This window comes from Morchella sextelata, assembly GCF_020137385.1.
Source record: "Morchella sextelata strain SCLS chromosome Unknown scls_4, whole genome shotgun sequence".
NCBI classification, from domain to species: Eukaryota; Fungi; Ascomycota; class Pezizomycetes; order Pezizales; family Morchellaceae; genus Morchella; species Morchella sextelata.
Window position 1 is genome coordinate 1518265 of NW_025408619.1, and position 20149 is coordinate 1538413.

The 20149-nt window shown below is 45.9% G+C and overlaps 3 protein-coding genes across 3 annotated transcripts; all 3 read right to left on the reverse strand.

Moving 5' to 3' along the window:
- Positions 1 to 1809: 1809 nt before the first annotated feature.
- On the reverse strand, positions 1810 to 3471 carry H6S33_010308 (uncharacterized protein; the record flags this gene model as incomplete). Its single annotated transcript, XM_044841678.1, has 2 exons — positions 1810 to 3194; positions 3261 to 3471. The coding sequence occupies 2 exons, from the start codon at positions 3469 to 3471 to the stop codon at positions 1810 to 1812; spliced, it is 1596 nt and encodes a 531-aa protein (XP_044697451.1).
- A 7868-nt stretch (positions 3472 to 11339) lies between these two features.
- On the reverse strand, positions 11340 to 13564 carry H6S33_010309 (uncharacterized protein; the record flags this gene model as incomplete). The annotated part of the gene is made up of 3 exons (XM_044841680.1): positions 11340 to 11525; positions 11598 to 12970; positions 13036 to 13564. 3 exons carry the CDS (start codon positions 13562 to 13564, stop codon positions 11340 to 11342), a joined length of 2088 nt encoding a protein of 695 aa, XP_044697452.1.
- A 757-nt stretch (positions 13565 to 14321) lies between these two features.
- On the reverse strand, positions 14322 to 20149 carry H6S33_010310 (uncharacterized protein; the record flags this gene model as incomplete). The annotated part of the gene is made up of 8 exons (XM_044841681.1): positions 14322 to 14474; positions 14529 to 15047; positions 15102 to 16588; positions 16648 to 16752; positions 16802 to 17059; positions 17114 to 17272; positions 17322 to 17576; positions 17638 to 20149. The coding sequence occupies 8 exons, from the start codon at positions 20147 to 20149 to the stop codon at positions 14322 to 14324; spliced, it is 5448 nt and encodes a 1815-aa protein (XP_044697453.1).

Sequence of the window (20149 nt, forward strand, 5' to 3'; positions counted from 1 at the left end):
CCCGACTCGTCTCTTCGTGTTCAGCGAGGCGAACCATACCAGTCTGAAACCCGGTTGTCAAACAGATGGCAGCAGCAGCAGAAGGTGATGAACCACCCATTGTAACCCCAGCCTGCGGGCCGTTAGTTTAGAATGGGGTGAAATTTAAATTGGGCGGCGACCTTTCATACTCTAGAACGGCGGGCATATTAAGAAGTCCATTTTTTTTTTTTTTTCCTCTTCTTCGCGCTTTAGACTTCCGTAAATCGACCTGCATACGAGATTTACAATATCTTATTTCTCGCGCATCTAGCCATCTCCGACTAGACTCTAGAAAAAAATATTCATGGCTTCAATGGAGAAAATTTTCATAGACACGCACGTAGGTAGATTACGAGTACAGAGTACCTACTCTAACAGCTGTCGTCAACTCTATATTACCTACTCTATGCAAGTCTCTACCTACTCGTGACCTGCAGCTGATGTAGCATGCAAGCCTCACAGTCATATTCCAAACCAGTCTATCCCTTTAGAATTTAGCGTGCCATACTCTACTCTTCTGGAGATGTTCAAAAAGTCAGTCAGCAGATCCTTAAACCGTATTTTGGTATTCAAGGTGTGAGCATGACCTCACAAGTGTATAATAGTCCCGAGTCATAAGATGTCACTCACTCGACAACCAACTTGGTTTTCTTGGTTTCCACCCCCCAACACAGCCCACTTACCCTACCCCTACGTCAGTGTCTCACATCAAATCTCAGGATCGACAACTATCATGATCAACCCACCACCACCACAAACTCAATTGAGCGCCAGGGGGGACAAGTTACAAACTCGAGTGTTCTCTTGGGGGATCACCGCCCAAGACCACGAAAAATGACTGATCTCCCGATGGCTTGGTAGGTGCCGCTTGGTCCGCCGCCTTAACCACATCAATGGTGGCCCTAACTAAACTCCTTTTGTCAAACATCCAGCAGATCCCCCCATTTCCATTGGGGGGATTTACCGGAAACGACTGGTCAAATCATGACACCCTTCAGGGACTGTTCAAGAATAATTGCTTTTTCTCAATTCCACTACTAAAATAGCTTGGCTTGTCTTGTGGAAGAAGGTCGAAGGTAACACGTAACGGAGGCTAGGTCGCGCCGCGAGTGAGAATCTGTGCCGCGCGCACCTGTTTGAACAGCAACCAACGATTTCAAATGCGTCCGTGCTGGGTGGCCTACCCGAGGGCGTGCCTAGCGTTTCGGATATCAGAACACCACACAAAAACTGGGAAGGACCCTTTTGTGTGTACTTTGCATTAGCGGGTTAGTCCGGATGCTATGTAGTAGTTACATTGGTATGTAGATGTCGACGGGAATGGAATGAAGGAAGGGATGGGACCCGCATCCAACACATCACCATCACACATCTTCTTGAACAAGTGCAAAGTTAATTTTTTATGAGCCAATTTTTTTTTTAATTACTTGTATGTAATTACACTAAATCCCGATGATAGAGAAAAAATTGATCCATGCCATCGAAAACCCATAACACAACTGTAACCCTAGATTTGAATGCAAATTGAAAAGATAAGAAAACCTGGAAAACCGGGGAAATTCCGTAGATAAAAAAGAGGCGCCAAAGTGAAAAATGCTATGCAGTTGAGTTCATAAGGGAAAAAGCCAGAAACAAAGAAAGATAACCAACGCTTGTAACACCGTAAAAAGCCAAAAAAGCAAGAGGAAGATGGAGTGTGCGGGGGGTTTAATAATAATACAGATTCGTGAGCCATCAAACTCACGCGGATAGCCATAATTCCAGGCTTATCTCATTTCTGCAGACCGTTTATTTCCCGAAACCATAGTACCCGTAGATACCGCTGATTTCAGCTTGGCCCATCCCAACCTTCCTTCCTCCCCACCATTTACCGCCCATCTTCCAGGAACGGCTACCATCATCATCGTCTGGGATTTCGCTCTTCTCGCGGACATACCAAGACCTTCTATGCTGGCTCTTGACAGCCCAACCTAGTCTCTTGCTTGACTTGGGTCTGTCCTTCAAGCCCTCGATGATCTTCTCGCCAACTTCAATGACGCGGAGCGGGTACGAAGCTTGTGTAAGAAGCGAGCAACCAGTAGTGTCGATGAGTGAGGATGGTGTAATGGATGAAATTCCGGTGAGGTCCAAGTATCGTAGAGTAGACCTTGAGGTGGTGTCGTTTCCTGGCCCCTCAAGACCATCTCCCTGTTGGAGAATACTATTCATGTTTTCGACCGAGAGATCCGCGTTTCCGATGGATAGCTCTTCGAGCTGCTTCGCAAGGCGGCGAAGCTGAGGAACATGGGTGAAGTTAATCTTTGCCCCAGAAATGTTCAAAGAACGGAGTGTAAGTGGGAGCTCCGGTAGCAATTCATCTACGTCCGCACTGGTAAGAAGACGGTATCTTCCCGTGTCATAGAGTAGGTTAAGGTGGATTAGACCCTGAGTAGAAGGATGATTGATGAGAAAATCGACAACCGCGGGTCCCTTCAACCGGTTACATTTAGAAAGCGAAAGATGGGTGAGTCTTGCAGTCTGTGGGATAGCGTGCAATGTTCCGTCCGTGATTTGAGTGTGGGTCAAATCGAGATGGGTCAAATTGGACAAACGAGGCAACAAAGTGGCAAATATGGACGGAGGCAGAGTAGTACATCCATGAAGGCCCAGTCTCTTGATTGGCATGACTTCTGGCAGTAGAGGATTGTTTGGAGAAACGGCGTTCAAAAAGCCACTAACAAAAACAGCTGAAGAGGCAGCACAAAAATCCACTGCATTCAGACGGGGGAGGTCACAGAACAACTTCTCCAACACCTTCTGGTCCATATCATCGTCCAAGGCCTCCGAGGCGAAGAATTCTCGGAGGTTAGGGTTGAGATCAAGGCACTTGCGAAGGGTAGTGGCAGTCAACTTTTGAATCTCGTAGTTCATCCTTCTGGTCCTCCCCAGGCCCACTGAAGTGAAGTGAGAGAAGTCCAACCGCTTCACCAACTCGCCCAGGTCGGGGTATCTTGAGATATGAGCTAGGAACTTTGAGAAGATTGTGGAGTGAGGGAAGGTAACGTTCGCGTATAAAGTTGAAAGTGTAGCACAGTGGAACGCTCTGGAGACCAGAAGACAAGAAGCAAGGTCCTTGTTTCTTGGGGCGTAGCCATTGCTTGGGGTATCAATTGCGAGGTGGGGAATGATTTGATCTAGAGCCTGTGTTAGTCTAAACTGTCAATGAGGTGCGGGGGACATTCTTCATTGACGCAGCATACCAAATATCTCCATTGGGAGGAGTTCAATTGGGGCACATCCTCTCTCTGACACTGGCTTCTCTACAGAACGGTCTCTCACGTCATCGGGGTGATTCTGAGAAGAGAAGCATTTCTGCTTCTGAGACGAGTTCGTTGTGGAATTCAAAGCGAGTGAGTTGCTGAAGGATTTGTTCAAGATTTCCATGGGCATGTGGGTGGCGTTGTGGGGCATTGTATGTAGTAAAAACTTAGAAGGGCGTTGATGATCTTTTAAAGATGGAGCGGGATGCCTTCTTTATACCCACCTGGCAGAGAATTACGTGGGACGAGGTCCAATTGGTACTAGTAAGGAAATATGGTTGCTCGGGGGGTTTGTGACTGAATCAAACTGCTTAGCTCGAGCGGCGGGACAGTCACACCAGGCAACTATTTTTTTTTTCATTACTTTTTTCCTCCCTTTCTGCCTTTGGAAGAGTAAAGGTGGTCGGTCATGCTCGGGTCATGGACATGGACCTTAGTGGTCGATTTAATAGATTTGATGGGGGAATAGTAGCTTTTGGCTATACATAAGCTTGGGCACGCACACTCACTCGCTCTGGGGTACTCTACACCGCACACACACACGCACACACCGAACATCAGACGCACAGTTATTTAATTTTTTTTACCCCCGGGAAAGCCAATTCCGTCTCATGTCCGCCCAATTCCTTGACAATTCGGAGACCACGATGTCTGACGCCATACCAATCCGGGATTGGAAAACTTCCAATACAATGGCTCATATAAGAAGGAATGAAGTTCTCTCGCACGGTGTAGACCGCCACCAATTCTCTTGCAAGGTTATTGGAACAACCGGACACTGGTCCTGCCTCTCTGACTTTTTTCCCCAGTCCACCCATCGAAAGGTGACCTCCGCATTGTCCTTCCCGTTTGCGATCATTCTATGACTAATAAGTTGTAATTCCATGCACCACGTGCACCTTACGCCAACCAAACACTGGATGGCGTCGGTAGGAACTAGATCCAAATAACAGAAGGGCTTAGGGTGATGTCCGCCTGATCTGGTGTAGAGTTTCAGCTCATCCGAGGTGCAATGATGCTCCCTGAGGCTGCGGCTACCGTTGACGATGGCTTCAGGTAGGCATCGTAAACACAGCTGGCTGTTGTAGTAAACATAACCACCACCACCACCACCACCACCACCATCACAAGCCCCACCAAGAATCTTTCCATTCCATCCATACAAGGCAAGCAACACACACACTCACTCACACAAGCAGGCAAGCAGATGCGCCTTCGCCAGGAAAACCAGGGGTCTTGTAACACATGACCTCATCCCAGCTGTCTCGCTTGTTTGTCTGTGCGGGTGCATCCTTGCAGAATCTGGGGTTTTTGTTTTCTTTCATCCTTTCTTTTTCGCTTCCGGGAATTTTTTAGATCGACGATTTCACATTTGTTTCTTTTTTAGCCATCTTTGGCTTTGTTCTGCTGGTGGAAGGACAGGGACACATGTAGGTGGAAACAACTATTTTCTGCCTTATGGATTTCATACCAAGCCGGTTTGTTTGCGATTGGCAACTTCCGCTCCGCGCTCGACGAGTATAAAGAGGACCCATGGGGACATTCTTTTTGGGACGGCCTGCTCGTCCTTTGCACTTTGAGACGGCATGTGAACTACAAGTGCAGTATTCCCGAGCTTCGGCCAGCTAGCAGTGCCGGCCAGTAAACAATTCGGTCAAACGAACCCCATTTCATTTCTTGGAGGAAGTCCAACTCACAGAGCACCGTTGGACAAGTTTCCCTTCGAGCAGCTACCCCGCGGTTTCAAGGAAATTGGAGCTGCCATGCTGGCAGAGCAGCCAAATTGTTGAGTAAATCTTAGCTCACAGAAACCCCAACCGGGTAGTTCTCACGATATCCGTTTAGCATGTCAGGTGGAGAGGTTTGGGGAAGAGCTCTTGTTGACCTTGCGTGCTCAGGCCCATGTCCTTTTTATTCCCGGACGGTTACGTAAATCATGCAAGCGCAGTGGCACCTGCGCACGGCCTTTAAGGACTTTAGAGCCTAGAACGGAGACAATCCCCCCAGTAGGAGTACAACTGTGACCTGGGCAATTGATGTGCAATTGCCAGGCAAAACCACATGGATTCAATCATTACCTCCTCCTGGGGCGACAGTTGTCCGTCATACTGAGTCGGCGGCTACCTAGCCGAAACTCTCCAGGAATGATTTCCATTATGAAGAGTTTTCTTCATGGCTAACTGACTCTGGTAAGGAAATTTTGTACCTGCCAACAGACCCAGGGACCTGTTGATGGGCGGCTGATCCACGAATATCTATGCTTTTCTTCGAGGATAGAATCCTAGCAACACCCTAAATCCCTTCCATTTCTGGTAAACAAGTGTGTGCATGGACCCTGAAAGGAAATAAATAAAGAAAAACGACGTCGTGATTATCATTTCGACATGTCACGCAGTGACTGAAAACCTGAACGGAATACGTATGCATAAAAGGGGCGAGAGGAAAGAAAGGTCGGCTCGAAAGCACCACTTACAGCTGTATTTCGAGTCACAGCCAGCCGGAACCGCCTTGCTCAACTTTTCAGGAAAGAAAAGAAAAACACCACGTGTTCAGCCATTTCTCAGTGAGAAAAGAAAAGAGAACATAAGACAGGATAAGTACCGAAAAGTCCAGCCACAAAGGGAGAAAAGAAAAAGAAAGGAACACCGGTAGGAAAAGCAGTTCGGCAGTGTGGGCCTCCCGAGATCCGTTCCCCACAAAACTTTATGTAAGACATTTAAGGGCCATGTGGTTGGGCCTCCCTGGCCTTTCTTTTTTCTTCTTTCCGTTGCAAGCTCTATATAGCTACAGCCTAGCTCTAAACTTGCCTCAAACATGGGAAATTGAGCTGAACCATCATTTGTCAATCTGTTCAAATGCGGTCGCTATCAAGATTGTTACCAATTGCCTGGTAAGACCTGTTCGACTTCCGCCCTCAATCTAGCTCCCCGAGAAACATCGTGGTAATTAAAGAGCCCAATTCCAAAGCTTACGGATCACTTCCATCTGTTTGTTAGCCCAAGATCTAGCTTGGGGAAGATGCCGATCTGTCTGAGTTCTCGCACCAAAAAGAAGTTCGAATTGGGATGGCTATCATGCAACGACGTTCAGGAGTTTGCTGCTGCTGCGTGTACCCTGTACTCACTGCAGGACTTTCCCCGGGTATTCCAAGCCTGCATACTCGAAGCAGGCATGAGGGTCGCCATGCAGGTTCCCAATCGAATCTTAAGCAAGTAATCCTCCAATAATAAGCATTCTCAAATCATAATAAACTCAGGGTCCTTCCCCTGCTGCTCATTAAAGAACAAGAGGCAGGGGCATCATAATATTAGTTCATTCGTGCATGAGATCTGCGTCCCATCAAATGCCGGCGGGGAACAAAATTCAATCCCTCGGGGACAACAACCAGGTGACACCTCCGTACCCGAAACTCGTTTATCGTAAATACTTAGTTTCAAATATGTTTTGGGCATCGTGAAATCCAAATCCTCCGGATTTGTGGTTTGCGTGCCCTTTGGTCCGATCCATGGCCATGGAGCTACGTCTGTCATAATCGGTGTATGCACGTACTATCAGTCGCCTACTCTACTCTAGCTATCCGGCGGGGTCGGGCTGGTCTTGCATGATGAAATTGTGGAAGTCCTAGCTCCCTTCTAATGCAAAAGCTCTCGGCGAAGCTTTCCCAGAGCTGGAACCCCGGTGTTTGCGGGGTGCATACCATTTTCCGGAAGTGAGAGCCTCGAGAATTAAATTGTGGATGGAGATGGTGTAGGTCGACTGGCTGACAACGCATGGTGAGGCAGAATAGGAAACAGGTCAAAGTGAATTAAAGTGAAAATTTAACTTTTGGCAGATCAATTCTCCTAGCTAAATTTACCGATCTGAAGAGCCTCAATGAGTCAATGATCTAATCCGCTCGGCTCGTCATGTGTTATCACTCGTATACACATAGCACCCTAGGATAAGCGCCCCTTGCCTTGTAACACGTAAATTATAAAACGGCCAACGAGAAGACGTAGAAACTATTTTATTACCTACACCAGAACGCGCTTCTGATTACTTGCAAAAATTGTACGTAAGTTGATTGAACTCGGTTCAAAGTGTAGGTACGCAAGCGGATATAAACTGCCGACCTGGTCTACACACAATTAATAGAACATCCCAATATACAAAGAGCGATTTTCTAGTCCAAACATGCAAAAGATATACTTGCCGCATCTACGGGACGCTCCCCAAATATTACACGCTCATACCTAATTTCGAGGCACTTTGTGCAATTGTCACATAAGATAGTACGTGTACACACGTGTATCTACTCCTATTCCGTATGAACGTTTCAAAGGTAACGTCGATGTGGTTCAGTTCTTAGATTCTGCAGTTCCAGACTTTTTCCGCCTATCATAAACATCTTCCGCGAGCTCCCGATCAACCATAAGTGGCGTTTAAACGACAAAAAAATACCTCTCATAATATCGAAATGGCAAATGTCCGAGAACAAAGTTAGCCTAGATACATGTACTTTACCCAAGAACATACGATACCATACAGAGCAATACTAGAGTGGACTCTGGTAAGGTGCTGATCAATCAGTACGATCATTAGGGATGGACACGATCTACTACGTTTCTACCTTACCCGTCCATGCCTATTGCATCCCAAACAGTTTGACTTACTGGAACCCGCATTAACTGCTGGCACGGGATTTATTTGGAATATTATTTGATACGGCCGCGGTGTACTATATATCATGAAACTTAAGAAGGGCTGAAGTCCAGTATAACATCATTATGTATGCATCATTCAGAGATTATTAGTACTAAACTTTTACAAGGGACGAAGACCGTTGGACGTACGTACGCGTAGCAATAGTTTCTCTTGCGTACCAACATTCATGGGATTTAATATTTCTCATCTTTCTAACTTGCGCCTTCCATACCAAGTTCTCACCGATATTGAGGATCATCCCACTGCTCTTAGCATTTCCGCGGAAGAGTTGCGTAAATGGAACTTATTTCTCGTAATGAAAATTCGATTTTTGGGTTTAACGAGTTATGCTGCCCGATTGAATCGGGAATCCTGTATTTACCCGTGAAGGATTATTCCAAACCGGACCACTCACGCAGGTCTGATCTGCCAAGCCTTCGCGGCCAACGTCAACTTGACAATTGAGATTCTTTTCCCAAAACCCAGCACACGTGGGTTGTTCCCTTGAGACGCCGCACCAAAACATCTGGGAACGAAACTGTAGGTCACATACGCAGGATACCATTCCGTATCCGCTAGCGCTTTCTTATGATCATGGATGGACCCACCTTGCCATATGGTGGCATCACGACATCACTCGAATAATCCCATCACCATACATCCAATTCCAGGGGGAACAATCCAGACCGAACTTCCTAAGACCTGAGACTTCTCGTTTGAATGGCAAAATAGATGCTCTCTACCAATATCCGGAGCTAACAGCTACAGACGACCTGTCAAAGTTTCCCACTGGAAATTACCTTTCTAAAGCAGTACGTTCACCGATAAGTATAATTTCACCGGTAAGTAACTACAAACGGAGACTCGAAGAGAATCCCAACGGGGAGAAAATTCTTTTTCGTAGAGTAAAAGGATTGATTGCTAAGTTTTGGATAATTGTAGAGATTGTAATTCTTTTCGACTTTATCTGAATCCTGGTAAAATATACGTTGGGAATCGGATTTCTTGGGATCTAAACCGATAAATATGACTGATCACTCTAGGTGCTCTGATATTGTCCTAGCTGTGCCTCAGGGCGAGACTCGGATATACCGCTCTGAGAAACTTGAACGATGTTGTTGCGACACTGTTTCTCGCTGAGGATCTATCACCAACCATGATTGAAGCTCTTGACTCTTAGCTCAACCTTGGCCCAAATTTATTTGCCGAGAAATATGCTGACGCCAACTATGCACCGGATAACTACGAGGATTCGGTTGATATACAAGATAATGGCCTTATTATATATGGCCATGCTAATTCTTTTGAATTCAACAAGCTTCATCTAACCTGGAAAAGACGAGTATTAAAGAATGTCCGGCTGAGAAGTCCCCGCCGTAGATATATAACTCCTTTAAGATGTTATAGAAACACCCCCCCTTGATACCTCGGGGGGATCTCTAAATTATCACAAAAGACCGCCAATTCAATATATTGTTTGACCATTTGATATATGAGTAGGGAGCAGTTTAGGTCCGCTGTTTTAGCGGGAGAGGGGATGGCATTTCTTCAAAGGAAGATTCTCATAGCTAGACGGGTATATCTATCTTCGCTGGGGCATTTATTAAGTGAAGTGATTATTTAAAGGATATTGGTGGGTTTTATTTGACCCTGTAAGAATGATGTCTAAAAGGAATATTCGAAATATTTCCTTGTCGGGATAGTGGACAATCTCGTGTGAGCCTTGGGGGCATTGAAGAATAAAGGATAGGACATTTAGTGCTCTGATGTCGTCAATGTCGATTATCGAAATCCAAACGGCCATTGCACAGGCCGAGACCATAACCAGGCTCACTGAGCTGGAGGTTCTCCCATAGTTACCTTTGGTGTACGCAACGTGAACTTATGCCTGTAATCTCCTATGAGGGTTCTCATGGTCTAAGTATCTTTTATCAAATCCAAAACTGCGGATTCTCATACTTTCAAGGCAATATGGCTGAAAACTATAAGACCTAATAATGGATTGTGGTACTAACCTGTCTCCTTATTGGAGCTTGCGGGTTCTACGTTATTTTCAGCAGAAGAGATACTGAATACGTATCAGAGAATATCCCCGAAAAAGTGAGGGAAGAAACAACCGCGACCCGAGGTGCATATCCCGATATTTGAGTACATCACGAAAGATGTGTAAACTTGGCATGTTGGCCGTGGTATTTGCAGTTTAGTTGGCACTGATGGGGATTGTGAGCTATCCAAAGGCGGTACAGACCGGGATACGTACTTAATAGTAACTGTGATGGTGTTTATTGTTAGGGTATTTATGCTTCCAGGTCACATAATAAGACGCAAGACACGGAAAAGCAACCTTACTGCATTGACGACCATGGCACAGTAACGTATAATAAATACAGAGGAGGGAGTCTACAAAACATGGCCACTGTGTGAAGGACAGGTACAACAAACTAATTTATATTAGAATAGTAATTTTTAAAACAAGTATAACTCCGCGAGCAACATCGAAAAGGATAGTTTTATAACCAGAGGGCCGAAGTCTGTCAGAACCTACATATCCTCTGGGTATGAACCCCGAAAACCGACTTTGGGAGTACACAAGAAGTTAGATAGATGTGCAACGTACTAATGTACTTGAGTACAGATATGTAGGTACTTAAGTTGTTTTAGGTGATTTTTGCTGGCTGTTACACAAAATCATGGGATCTTTTGTAGTCCAAAAACATCCACAAGATGTAGGCCATATCACATTTTCAATAGCGAATTTTTGAATTATAAGTTAGTACAAACACATGGTTACATGGCCCAATGGCAAGGCGCTTGACTACGAATCAAGAGATTCCAGGTTCGACCCCTGGTGTGATCACACAAGTAATAAGGTATTCTCTCAAAACCATGTCCGTTACAATCATTGCCGGTGGGTGAGGTGTAGCTATTGGTCCAAGGGACATATAGCTCTAAGTTTCTTTTTTTGTGATTTCGGTGTTCCGGAAGCGGCTGCGCAGGCGGTACTAAAGTTCGGTTTGGTGTAGCAGTTACTCTAGCCTGTATCTGACACATTTATTACACACGTATTTAGTATTCCTGTCCGGACTATTTTGCAAACGATATATTATATCGGAAGTTTGATCCAGCTCCGTGTTGTTTGGCCATACCCGCTATGCCGATAATTATATTATTTTGATCAATAAAAAAGCTACCGAGGAAATCATGATGGGTTTGTATATTCTGCAAGTGTTTGGGCTGGTGCCCTCAGTATGGCAGCCCGCAAACTCTATTCAAATAGCTTCTATTGCGTTACGCACGTTTCTGACCCATATAATTTGGCGGTACAAGTGACATCCTCTACATCAATCTCACTCCTGCTTGCTTCCCCTTCTTTGCGGCGGCCTGTACGGCACTCGCCGAATTGGTGTTAAGACTTGATGTGGCCTCTCTCTTTTTCTCGTCTTCTATCTTTTTGAGCCTTTTTTCGGTTTTTGCCTTTCCGGAGCCCTTTCCGTGGAACTGATGAGAGAGGTGTTTAAATGCCTATTGGATACGAGGAAATTTATTAGCTACGAGAGTACACCAGAAAATAAAAGGGAATTGAAAATAACAAACCTCTTTTGGTGTCATATCTCTGCCAAATTCATCTTTATATTGTAGATTGACGTCTGGTCTATACTCTTTGAACCTTGTCTGCAAGTCCCTTGCTTCCTGAAGGTCTCTTTGTTTGTTCTCCCATCGAGCATGCTCTTCCCTCTCTCTCGCAGACATGCGATCGAACTTCCCGCTCTGCCTATCACGCAATCTTTGCGACTTTGCCTTTTCTTCTGCTTCAACCTCGCGGAGTCGCTTCTGAACATTGAAATTCTGACGATCGCGAAGTAGTTGAACTTTATTCTCTGCTTCTTCGTCTCGCTTAAGAAGACCACGCTGGTTAAGCATGGCGAGTGTGGCACCGACACCTCTGGACATAGTCATTTCCTCTTCAAGACCTGTGCTAGAGAATTCCGGGGCTCCGTCCGGAGGTCCGGGAGCGGTGTTGTTAGATTTATGGCCGACTTTCCCGTCAACTTCGTCAACACTATCAACTTCCATGTCCTCGATGTCACCATCAAGAGGTTCAACCCAATCGTCGGCCATAGATGTGATCCTAGAAGCTTCAACTTTGATATTTTTGCGTTCTGGGATGACAGCCGCTCTTAAATTCGCCACGAACTCAGTTGTTTCATCAATGATGAGTCCAGGTCCTTCCTCGTCATCTACCATTGCATTCTCTGCTTCATCCAGGACCTCTTCTGCCACTGCTGCTGCATCTTCAAGCAATTTACGAGCAAAAGCGTCGGGCTTCAGTATTTTACGTTTCTTTAAAGCAGCTCGACGCTGGGTCGCAAGAGAATCCTGAAGGTCCTCGTCATCAACAAATGATGTCTCTTTATAGGTTCGTTTTGGCTTGGGTGCACTCGCAGGGGCTAAATCAACCTCCATAGAGTTGTTATCGGGCACCTCTTGTGTATTCTCAGGAGGTGGCGCAAGACTATCATCGTCTTCGGACTTCTTCCGAGTCGACTTTGATTTCTTTTTCTTAGATTTCCGGATACTTGTGTTCATGGCGTAATCAGAGACGACTTCGGGTTCTGCGATTGTAGACTTTCTATCAGTAGTGCACCAGTAACCGCGGGAATCGCAATAACAGGACTGGGGGTACTGACTTGGAAGATCTAAAGTAATTTTGATAGGTTTTGCCTTGAGTTTCTCGATCACTTCTTCCCGATGAGCATTGATGTCTGCGGAATTGCCAGAACCATCGAGTACAAACCTCTTTTTCTTTTTCCCATCAATTTCTTCATCGTATTGTGCCAAAATACTTCTTTCTCCATGTTCGTCATCATCATAGGCGTTGTAAACTGGCTTCTTTTTCTTCAGTTCCATTCTTTCGTTGAGCCTTTCCCTCTCGGTCAAGTCGGTGGATATAAGTTCGTCGCCGTCCTCTGATCAAAAAATTAGTATTCGATATTTGTGAATATATTTTCAGTAGAAAATAAGATAAACATACCTTCATTTTCTTCTATGGTGGTATCTTTAAGCGTCAAGATTGTGCCTTCTTCGCCTTCATGTAACTCATCTAGATCATGGCCAACTCTAACACCCGCCAATTGATCTGCAGTATACTCTTTATGCTCTCTGAGAGCTCTTTCTTCCTCTTCTTCCTTATCCTTGGCCATCTTTTCTGCTAATTTCTTCTGTCGCCTCTTCATTTTTTTAACCCACGTCGTTGTATCTTCCTCGTTCTCCTCTTCTTCCCCTAACCCTTTGCCCTCAAGCTGCGCGAACCTTTTTGCAACATCACGCGCTTTCTTAATGCCATCAAGTTTAGCTTTCCGTGTGGCCTCTTTTTGGATCTCAGTTTCGTGCTGCTTCCAGTTGTCGACAGCCCGTCGTTCATGACCTTCAACCGAGTTGTCATAGGTTTTCTCGCCTGTGGCGCCACCAGAGGGTTTAGACTCGGTATCAACCTTTAAGGGCTTGAGACCGAGAGATATTCGGAGCTTGTTGGTTTCTTCGAGAGATAGTGATTCCTCCATGGTTAGCTGTTGGTTGACAGATGTAAGGTGATGATGTCCGAGCTTCACACAGCTTTAGTTGCATTGGTTTAATCGAGAGCCGGGTAAGGAGAAAGAAGCTATCTTGGCAAAACTAAGAAACGTCAATGCCAACAGACAGACTGCATAGTACACCCGTGCAAATATTGGTTCCGTATTACCTCCTGAACTACGTATACATGTATATAGTCAAGTAATGATTTATTAAAGTACGCAACATTATAACCAATTATTAAAGCTTTCCAACCAGAGAACTGTTTATCTTGAATTGATATTTTTTTGATATCTCTATCGTGATCCTAACCCATGTAGAATAATTACACATATACAACGTGATAAAGGAAAAGTACTTGTAAAACGTAAGTACTAACCCCCAGAATATATCTCAGTAAAAAAGATTTCCTAACAATAAACCCCTTGAAAACTATACAGCTGAAAATTGACAGTAGAATGAAAGAAAGAAGAAGTGACCTTTCCCCTCCGCTTAAAGTACAGAGAAACACCGAGTAATAGAAAAGAAAATAGGTATCGCCTTTATGTGGAAAGCAACCATACGCGCATATCCATGTCCAAGAATACCCTTTGCCGCATCATAGCCGACTCTTTAGAAATATTCCACCCCAGCTCCAAGAACTAGAAACTGAAGGCATCCCAAAACCCCAGGAGACGTAAGACAGAATAATAAAAAAGGGTAGAAATTCAAAACACAAACCGCTAAAACTCATTTACCCAAATCATCTTACTTTCTGGGCCTCTTCTTCCCATATACAGGTTCCTTTTGTTCAGGCTCTCCCAAGTACACTACTCTTGATACCTCCACAGGTTCCCTCGAAATTTGGAGAGGAGGGGCGTTAGGAGCTGGAACCCAGTTTCCATGGATTGTCAACGGAGGCTAAGGAAATATTAGCATTTCATCGATAAAGCATAAATAATGCTGATTACTTACTGGTGCCTTTAAAACGCCACGCTCTGGAAACTTCTTCTTAGTATCTTCTTTCGGTGGAGCCTCCCCTTCTTCATCATCGCAAATATAGACTAATTCCGGATCCCATCGGACCTTCGAGTTATCGTTGTTCACCCATTCCTCCTCTTCTCCGGGATGAAGCATGCAGCCAGTATCCTGCATTAGTCCCCAGCGCCTTTCCTTTGATTCCTGGGCTGCTTTCCGGGTGGCAGCATCAAGGGCCGCTTCACTGGGGCGAGGGAAAGGTTTTTTAATAATTTTGAATTCAATCCCCACTGAGAACAACCCGTTCTGAGTTGTGTGGCGGTTGCACATCGTTAGCATCGGATCAGGCATCGAGACGCTACTCGAAACAGGAATGTTTGATTTAGCGACCCGCCCCCCAGTTTCGAGGCCGTCAGCAGCCTTCCTCTTGATTCGTGGAAGTCCAGATCTTGGGGGTGGTATGCTTGAAAAGGCAGGTAGAGGAACTTGGGATCGACGAGTTTTTCTCTCTGGGGGCTATATTGGGTTAGTTAGATATGGTTAAGATTAATGAGAAAGACGAAATCTCACCACTGATGGACGAACTGGAGGATGATGAAGAGCACTCCATTTTGTGATGGGTGGGATTTCACCCACTTTTGTGACGGGCGGGATTTCATCTACTTCTGTAACGGGTGGGTTCTCATCCACCTCTGTGACGGGTGAAATTTCACTCCCTTCTTTGATGGGCGGGACCGTATTCCCAGTAGATGCCTTTGTAGCTTCAGCACGGACAGCCCTATAAGCCCGATATGCTCTCTGAATCTTATAGACCGCGAAGCGTTCCTTCCTCACGCGCCTGATGTGCTCCTCCCAGTTGGTCTGGACCTCGTCTGGTCGAGAGTTTTTCAGGTAATATTGACGGTCCGGTAAAGTGCTATCCGACATCCTCCGAGGCTTCTTGCTGGTCGTTTTCGACACCGGTTCATCAGGATGGAAGGTTAGACGACGACCGTCCTTACCTTTGCTCTTCTTGAGGGCTTGAAACTCCTCCTGCGGTTCCTCCAAGAACCGCTTACGGCCCTTGGCTATCTTCTCCTCCCTCTCTCTTTTCATCCTCTCTTCTTGCTCCATCTTGATTTCTTCCTTCTCTGCTTCGACTCCTCGCATAAACGACATCTCAAATTGAGTGTCCTCTCCAATCTCCTCACCTTTCTCCTCGTCAGGCAATAGGTTGATGCCCTCGTACTCTTGATCGGAACCAATATCAACACCGCGGGCATATGACTGCTCAAATGTATCATCCATATCTATTGGTGTTTTCTTGACCTCTTCATCAGGCAATAGGTTGATGCCCTCGTACGATTGATCGGAACCCATATCTAGACCACGAATATAAGACTGCTCGAAAGTATTATCCATATCTATCGGTGTCTTCTGAGCCTCTTCGTCAGGCAATAGATTGACACCCTCGTATGATTTATCAGAGCCAATAGCAAGACCACGAATATATGATTGCTCGAAGGTATCATCGCCTAGTGCCGTTTGGACCTCTTCCACTTCCTCTTGCCCACGAGCGTATGACTTTTCAAATTCGGTTTCATCGCCCGGTTGATCAGCTGTTCTAGGCGATGAACTTGGGGAGAAATTAGTAGCTTTGGACTCTTGGGCTCGCCAGAAATTTGGAGGTGACGAGGCACGGAATTCCTGAAGGCGTCCCCCGGTGCTCTCGGGATCCAAGTGGAATTTAATCCCTTTACCATCTTCCTCGTCTTCACCCCAGTCCGTGTCTTCTTCTTCTTTTCGGGCCGACTGGTTGTTGATCATGATCGGAGAAAAAACTTCAGTGTCGCTTTCCTCCTTTTCCTCCTCATCATCTCCCTCTACTTTGCTACTGTCCGGTTTAGGAGGAAAGATGCTTGCGGTAGGCTCATAAGAAAACTCTTGAAGTTTAAATGGGGATTCGTCCAAGGGAGAGGACGGGATATCTTCGTCAAAATCATTGTCAGACGCGGTGAACGTAAGGTCACACTCGGCAATGTCGCCCTTTGCTTCGGGTACCAAAGGTGTAGACTCTTCTATTGCATGTTAGACACACGTAAGAGCCAGAAAGAATAGAATTACACAGACAACATACCTTGCTCAACGGCATCCTTAGCCTTATCAAACAATTTAAACAACTTACTTTCATCCGGGTTAGATGATCTGCTGTTCTCAACCTCTTTTTTGTCTTCCTCCGGGACTATGCGTTATTAGCTAAATACAAAATGTCTCGCAAAGGGGTGACTTACGAATGTTAGATGAAACAGCCGCAGGCTTCTCCACAAATGTCTCTTCCTGGTCAACAACTTCCTTATGAATAGATTCCATAGAGACTTCTTCTTCACCGAGTTTATCAACAAGATCTTCAACATCGTGGAATGACTCCCGATCAGCAAATGTATCATCACCAACGTTATCATCGTCATCTTCGTCATTTTCCGAGGTGAAAGACAAGTTCCAACTTGGTGATGAACTCAGTGCTGAGGTCTTCGTATCTTTCAAAAAATCTGCACTTCTGTTAACAATATCAAATAAAACAAAACAATCTTAAGTAAACTTACCAAGCTTAGTCTTCTTAATAGGACTACTTATTGAGGAACTAGACGCAACCGGGCTCTTCAAAAGAGGAATTCCACTCTCCAATCTCCTCGCAGCTGGACTAGGGAGGTCTTCAGCAAAGCTTAAACGACCAGCCGGGCTAGATCGAATAAAAGAGTCGGCTGTGAAACTTTTAGTAGCTGGCAATCAATGTGAGCGGGTTAGATTTACCTTTTATCGGTGTCGGGTTTTTGATGGGGCTTGAATTCATATGTCCTTTATTTTCCATTTCCAAGTTGATCTTCGCATTGCTCAGAACAACATCGCCTACCAGCGACTCCTTGGTTGGTGTTTGTTTGACTGGGCTTCTTCCATCACCAGCAACGGCATCCGGCGTTGGGGGCGGCATCATAACTGGGCTGCTTTGAACGTCGACATTGAGCGCTCGTGTAGGGGTACTAGCGACCTTCCTGATATCTCTCGAGTCTAAGAAGGGACAGCAACGATATTAGTACACTCTTAAACAGCGAAAAATTCATATTTCTACCTTCCAAATTCTTGAATGGGGTTCCACTCCGAGAGAGACGACTCGGCGTATGTTTATTAGGTGTTGCCCACTTTTTGATTGGCGAAGGGCCCCTAGGCGTGGTGACCGATCCTGGAGAGGCAAGAATAGGCTCTTGACTAGCATTACGAAGTGGTGAAGAGTGCAGCTGTGGATGAGATACACTAAAAGTGACCGGCGATGAAGGTACTGAACTCTTGATAGGGTCTAAATTGGGATCCGGTGAAGTGAATCTAGTCGGGGAAAGAATAATTGGCTTAGACATTGGTAAAGCGAATTCTTCATCCTCATCATGCGCGCTAACCTCCTCGGAGGGTTTCCCAGGGATTTCCTCGTGAACCGTTTCATTCTGAACATCTTCGGTCATTCGAGTAACTGCTTCACTTGAGCTTTGCCTAAGTGATGTTCCTTCGGATACGACATCAACTGGTTCAATTTCCTGGATGGTTTTCGATTTCTCGCCAATAATCTCTGGCTCTGCATCGTTGCCTTGATCGGACATGATTTCATCCTCTTGGACAGATTCGGTCACAAGGACTTCTTGTTTAGCCGCAGCGCTTCTTCCCCTTCTAACTGTTGTGGCTTTCTTAGCAATACCGCTTTTTCTCGGACCAAGGACGATAACAGGATCAATAATCCTCGAGCTTGACGGAGCACTTTTATGATCAATTTCTGCTTCTGGCTCAGCGTCAACATTAACATCACCATCAGCGTCAATTTCAGGTTGAAGTTGGCTTTTTGCTTTTTTGATTGCCGCTGCACGCTCTTTCTTTTTAGTGGCCGCGGACTTCTTCCTAGGCTTGGGAACTTTGGTTTTGTTGGTATTGGTGGGTTGAGAATCAGCTCCAACTATATTTTCGATTGCATCTTCCGCCTGGTTCTTGAGGTCCTCGCTCCTGGCTGCAAAGATGGGACTCTCAGCTTTTTTAGTCTTTTCTTCAGATGAGGGATTCTCATTCATGGGAGCAACGCCGGAGCTCTCATCCCCAGCGTTCTTCACTGAGATGGAGTCCGCACTCCCACGTGTGATATCAGAACTCTTAATTCCAACCTCACTGTCTTCCTTCGCCTCTTGTTCAACTGCTTTAATATCAATCTGTTCTTTGGGGATTGCTTCTGGTCCGTCCTGAGTACTTCTAAAAGAATCGATAAAAACTCCAGAATCTTGAGTTTTGGGTAGTTTATTTGTTCCATCCCCATAAAAATCGTCTACTTCGGTGGCTTGCGAGGATTCCAATACCTCCGATGCTGGTTCTGGAGCCGTCTCTTCGTCATTGGCTTTCTTGGAAGATTCTATAATCACTTGAGGATTGGCCATCGGGATATCCTCCACAATTCGATCTGTTTGGTCAAGCTGAGAGGCCTCGTCTTGATTTTCGACTCCTTCAATCTTTTTACCTCTTGTGGGCTTCCTGGTAACCAACGCCTTCTTGGCAGCGGCCTTCTTCGCGGCAGCGGTTGCCTTCTTAGAGGGCTTGGCTGTTTTAGTCGAGTGCTTGGGTTCTTCTTTGGCAACTTCGTGATCTGTTACTGGATCGTTGTCGATTGTGGGTTCCTCCTTAACAGCTGGGATCGGTCTTTTGACGGTGGTACCAATTTCCTCGACTTCGAAGTTCCCAGAGGCCTCAGGCTCCTCGATTTCGGGCTCTTCGGCTTCGGCTTCGGCTTCGGCCTCCTTGGCTTCGAGCTCCTCGTGCACTTTCTTCGCCTTGCCCTTCCCTTTCCTGGAAACTGAAGCCTTTCTTTTTTTCCCTTTCGCTGTGGCTTTTTCTGGCACATCTTCTCCTTGGCCACCAACAATCACCTCCGTCTGTTCCTCTGCCTTACTTTCTCTCTTTTTAGCCCAATGAGGCGTAGCGCTTGAAGAGGCGGCAGCACTTTCGACGGCAGAAGCCTCGAAAATTTCTGAAGTGACTTTCTTTCCACGTTTCGGCTTTTCTACAGCAGGTGCCACAGTAATGCTATTATCTTCTGTAGGGGCTTCAGATGCTCCGCGGTTTCCTCTTGTAGACCGCCTTAATGTGGGGGCAGGTGTCGCAGGAGCAATAGTAGCCTCGACAATAACGACCTCCTCTTCCACTGGCGCAGTAACTGTAGTCTTCCCCTTCGCAGCACGGCCTCGTGTCGCTTTAGCTTTTACTGGCGGGACGGTTGGGTCAACATCGCTAACAGGCGCAGTTTGAGGTTCGGGGACCGCAGGTGTGGTGTCAGCTTTTTCAATTCCATTCTTCTCTGCTTTGTTCGCCTCCTCAGCCCCATGTTCATCTCCAGCCTTGGCCTCTGCTACTTTCTCCCCCTCTGGCTCAACATTGGTTCCTTTCCTGGTACGTGTCGATCTCCGTACATCCTTTTCCTCGATCTCTTTTTCAATGGTCTCTTTCGCAGCAACTTTCGCTTTCTTGGCAACACGTGTAGCGGAAACTTTTGGTGCTGTTTCTGTTTTGTTGCCCGCCGTCTCCGCCTTCGACCTCGTAGATCGGCGCGCTGGCGCCAT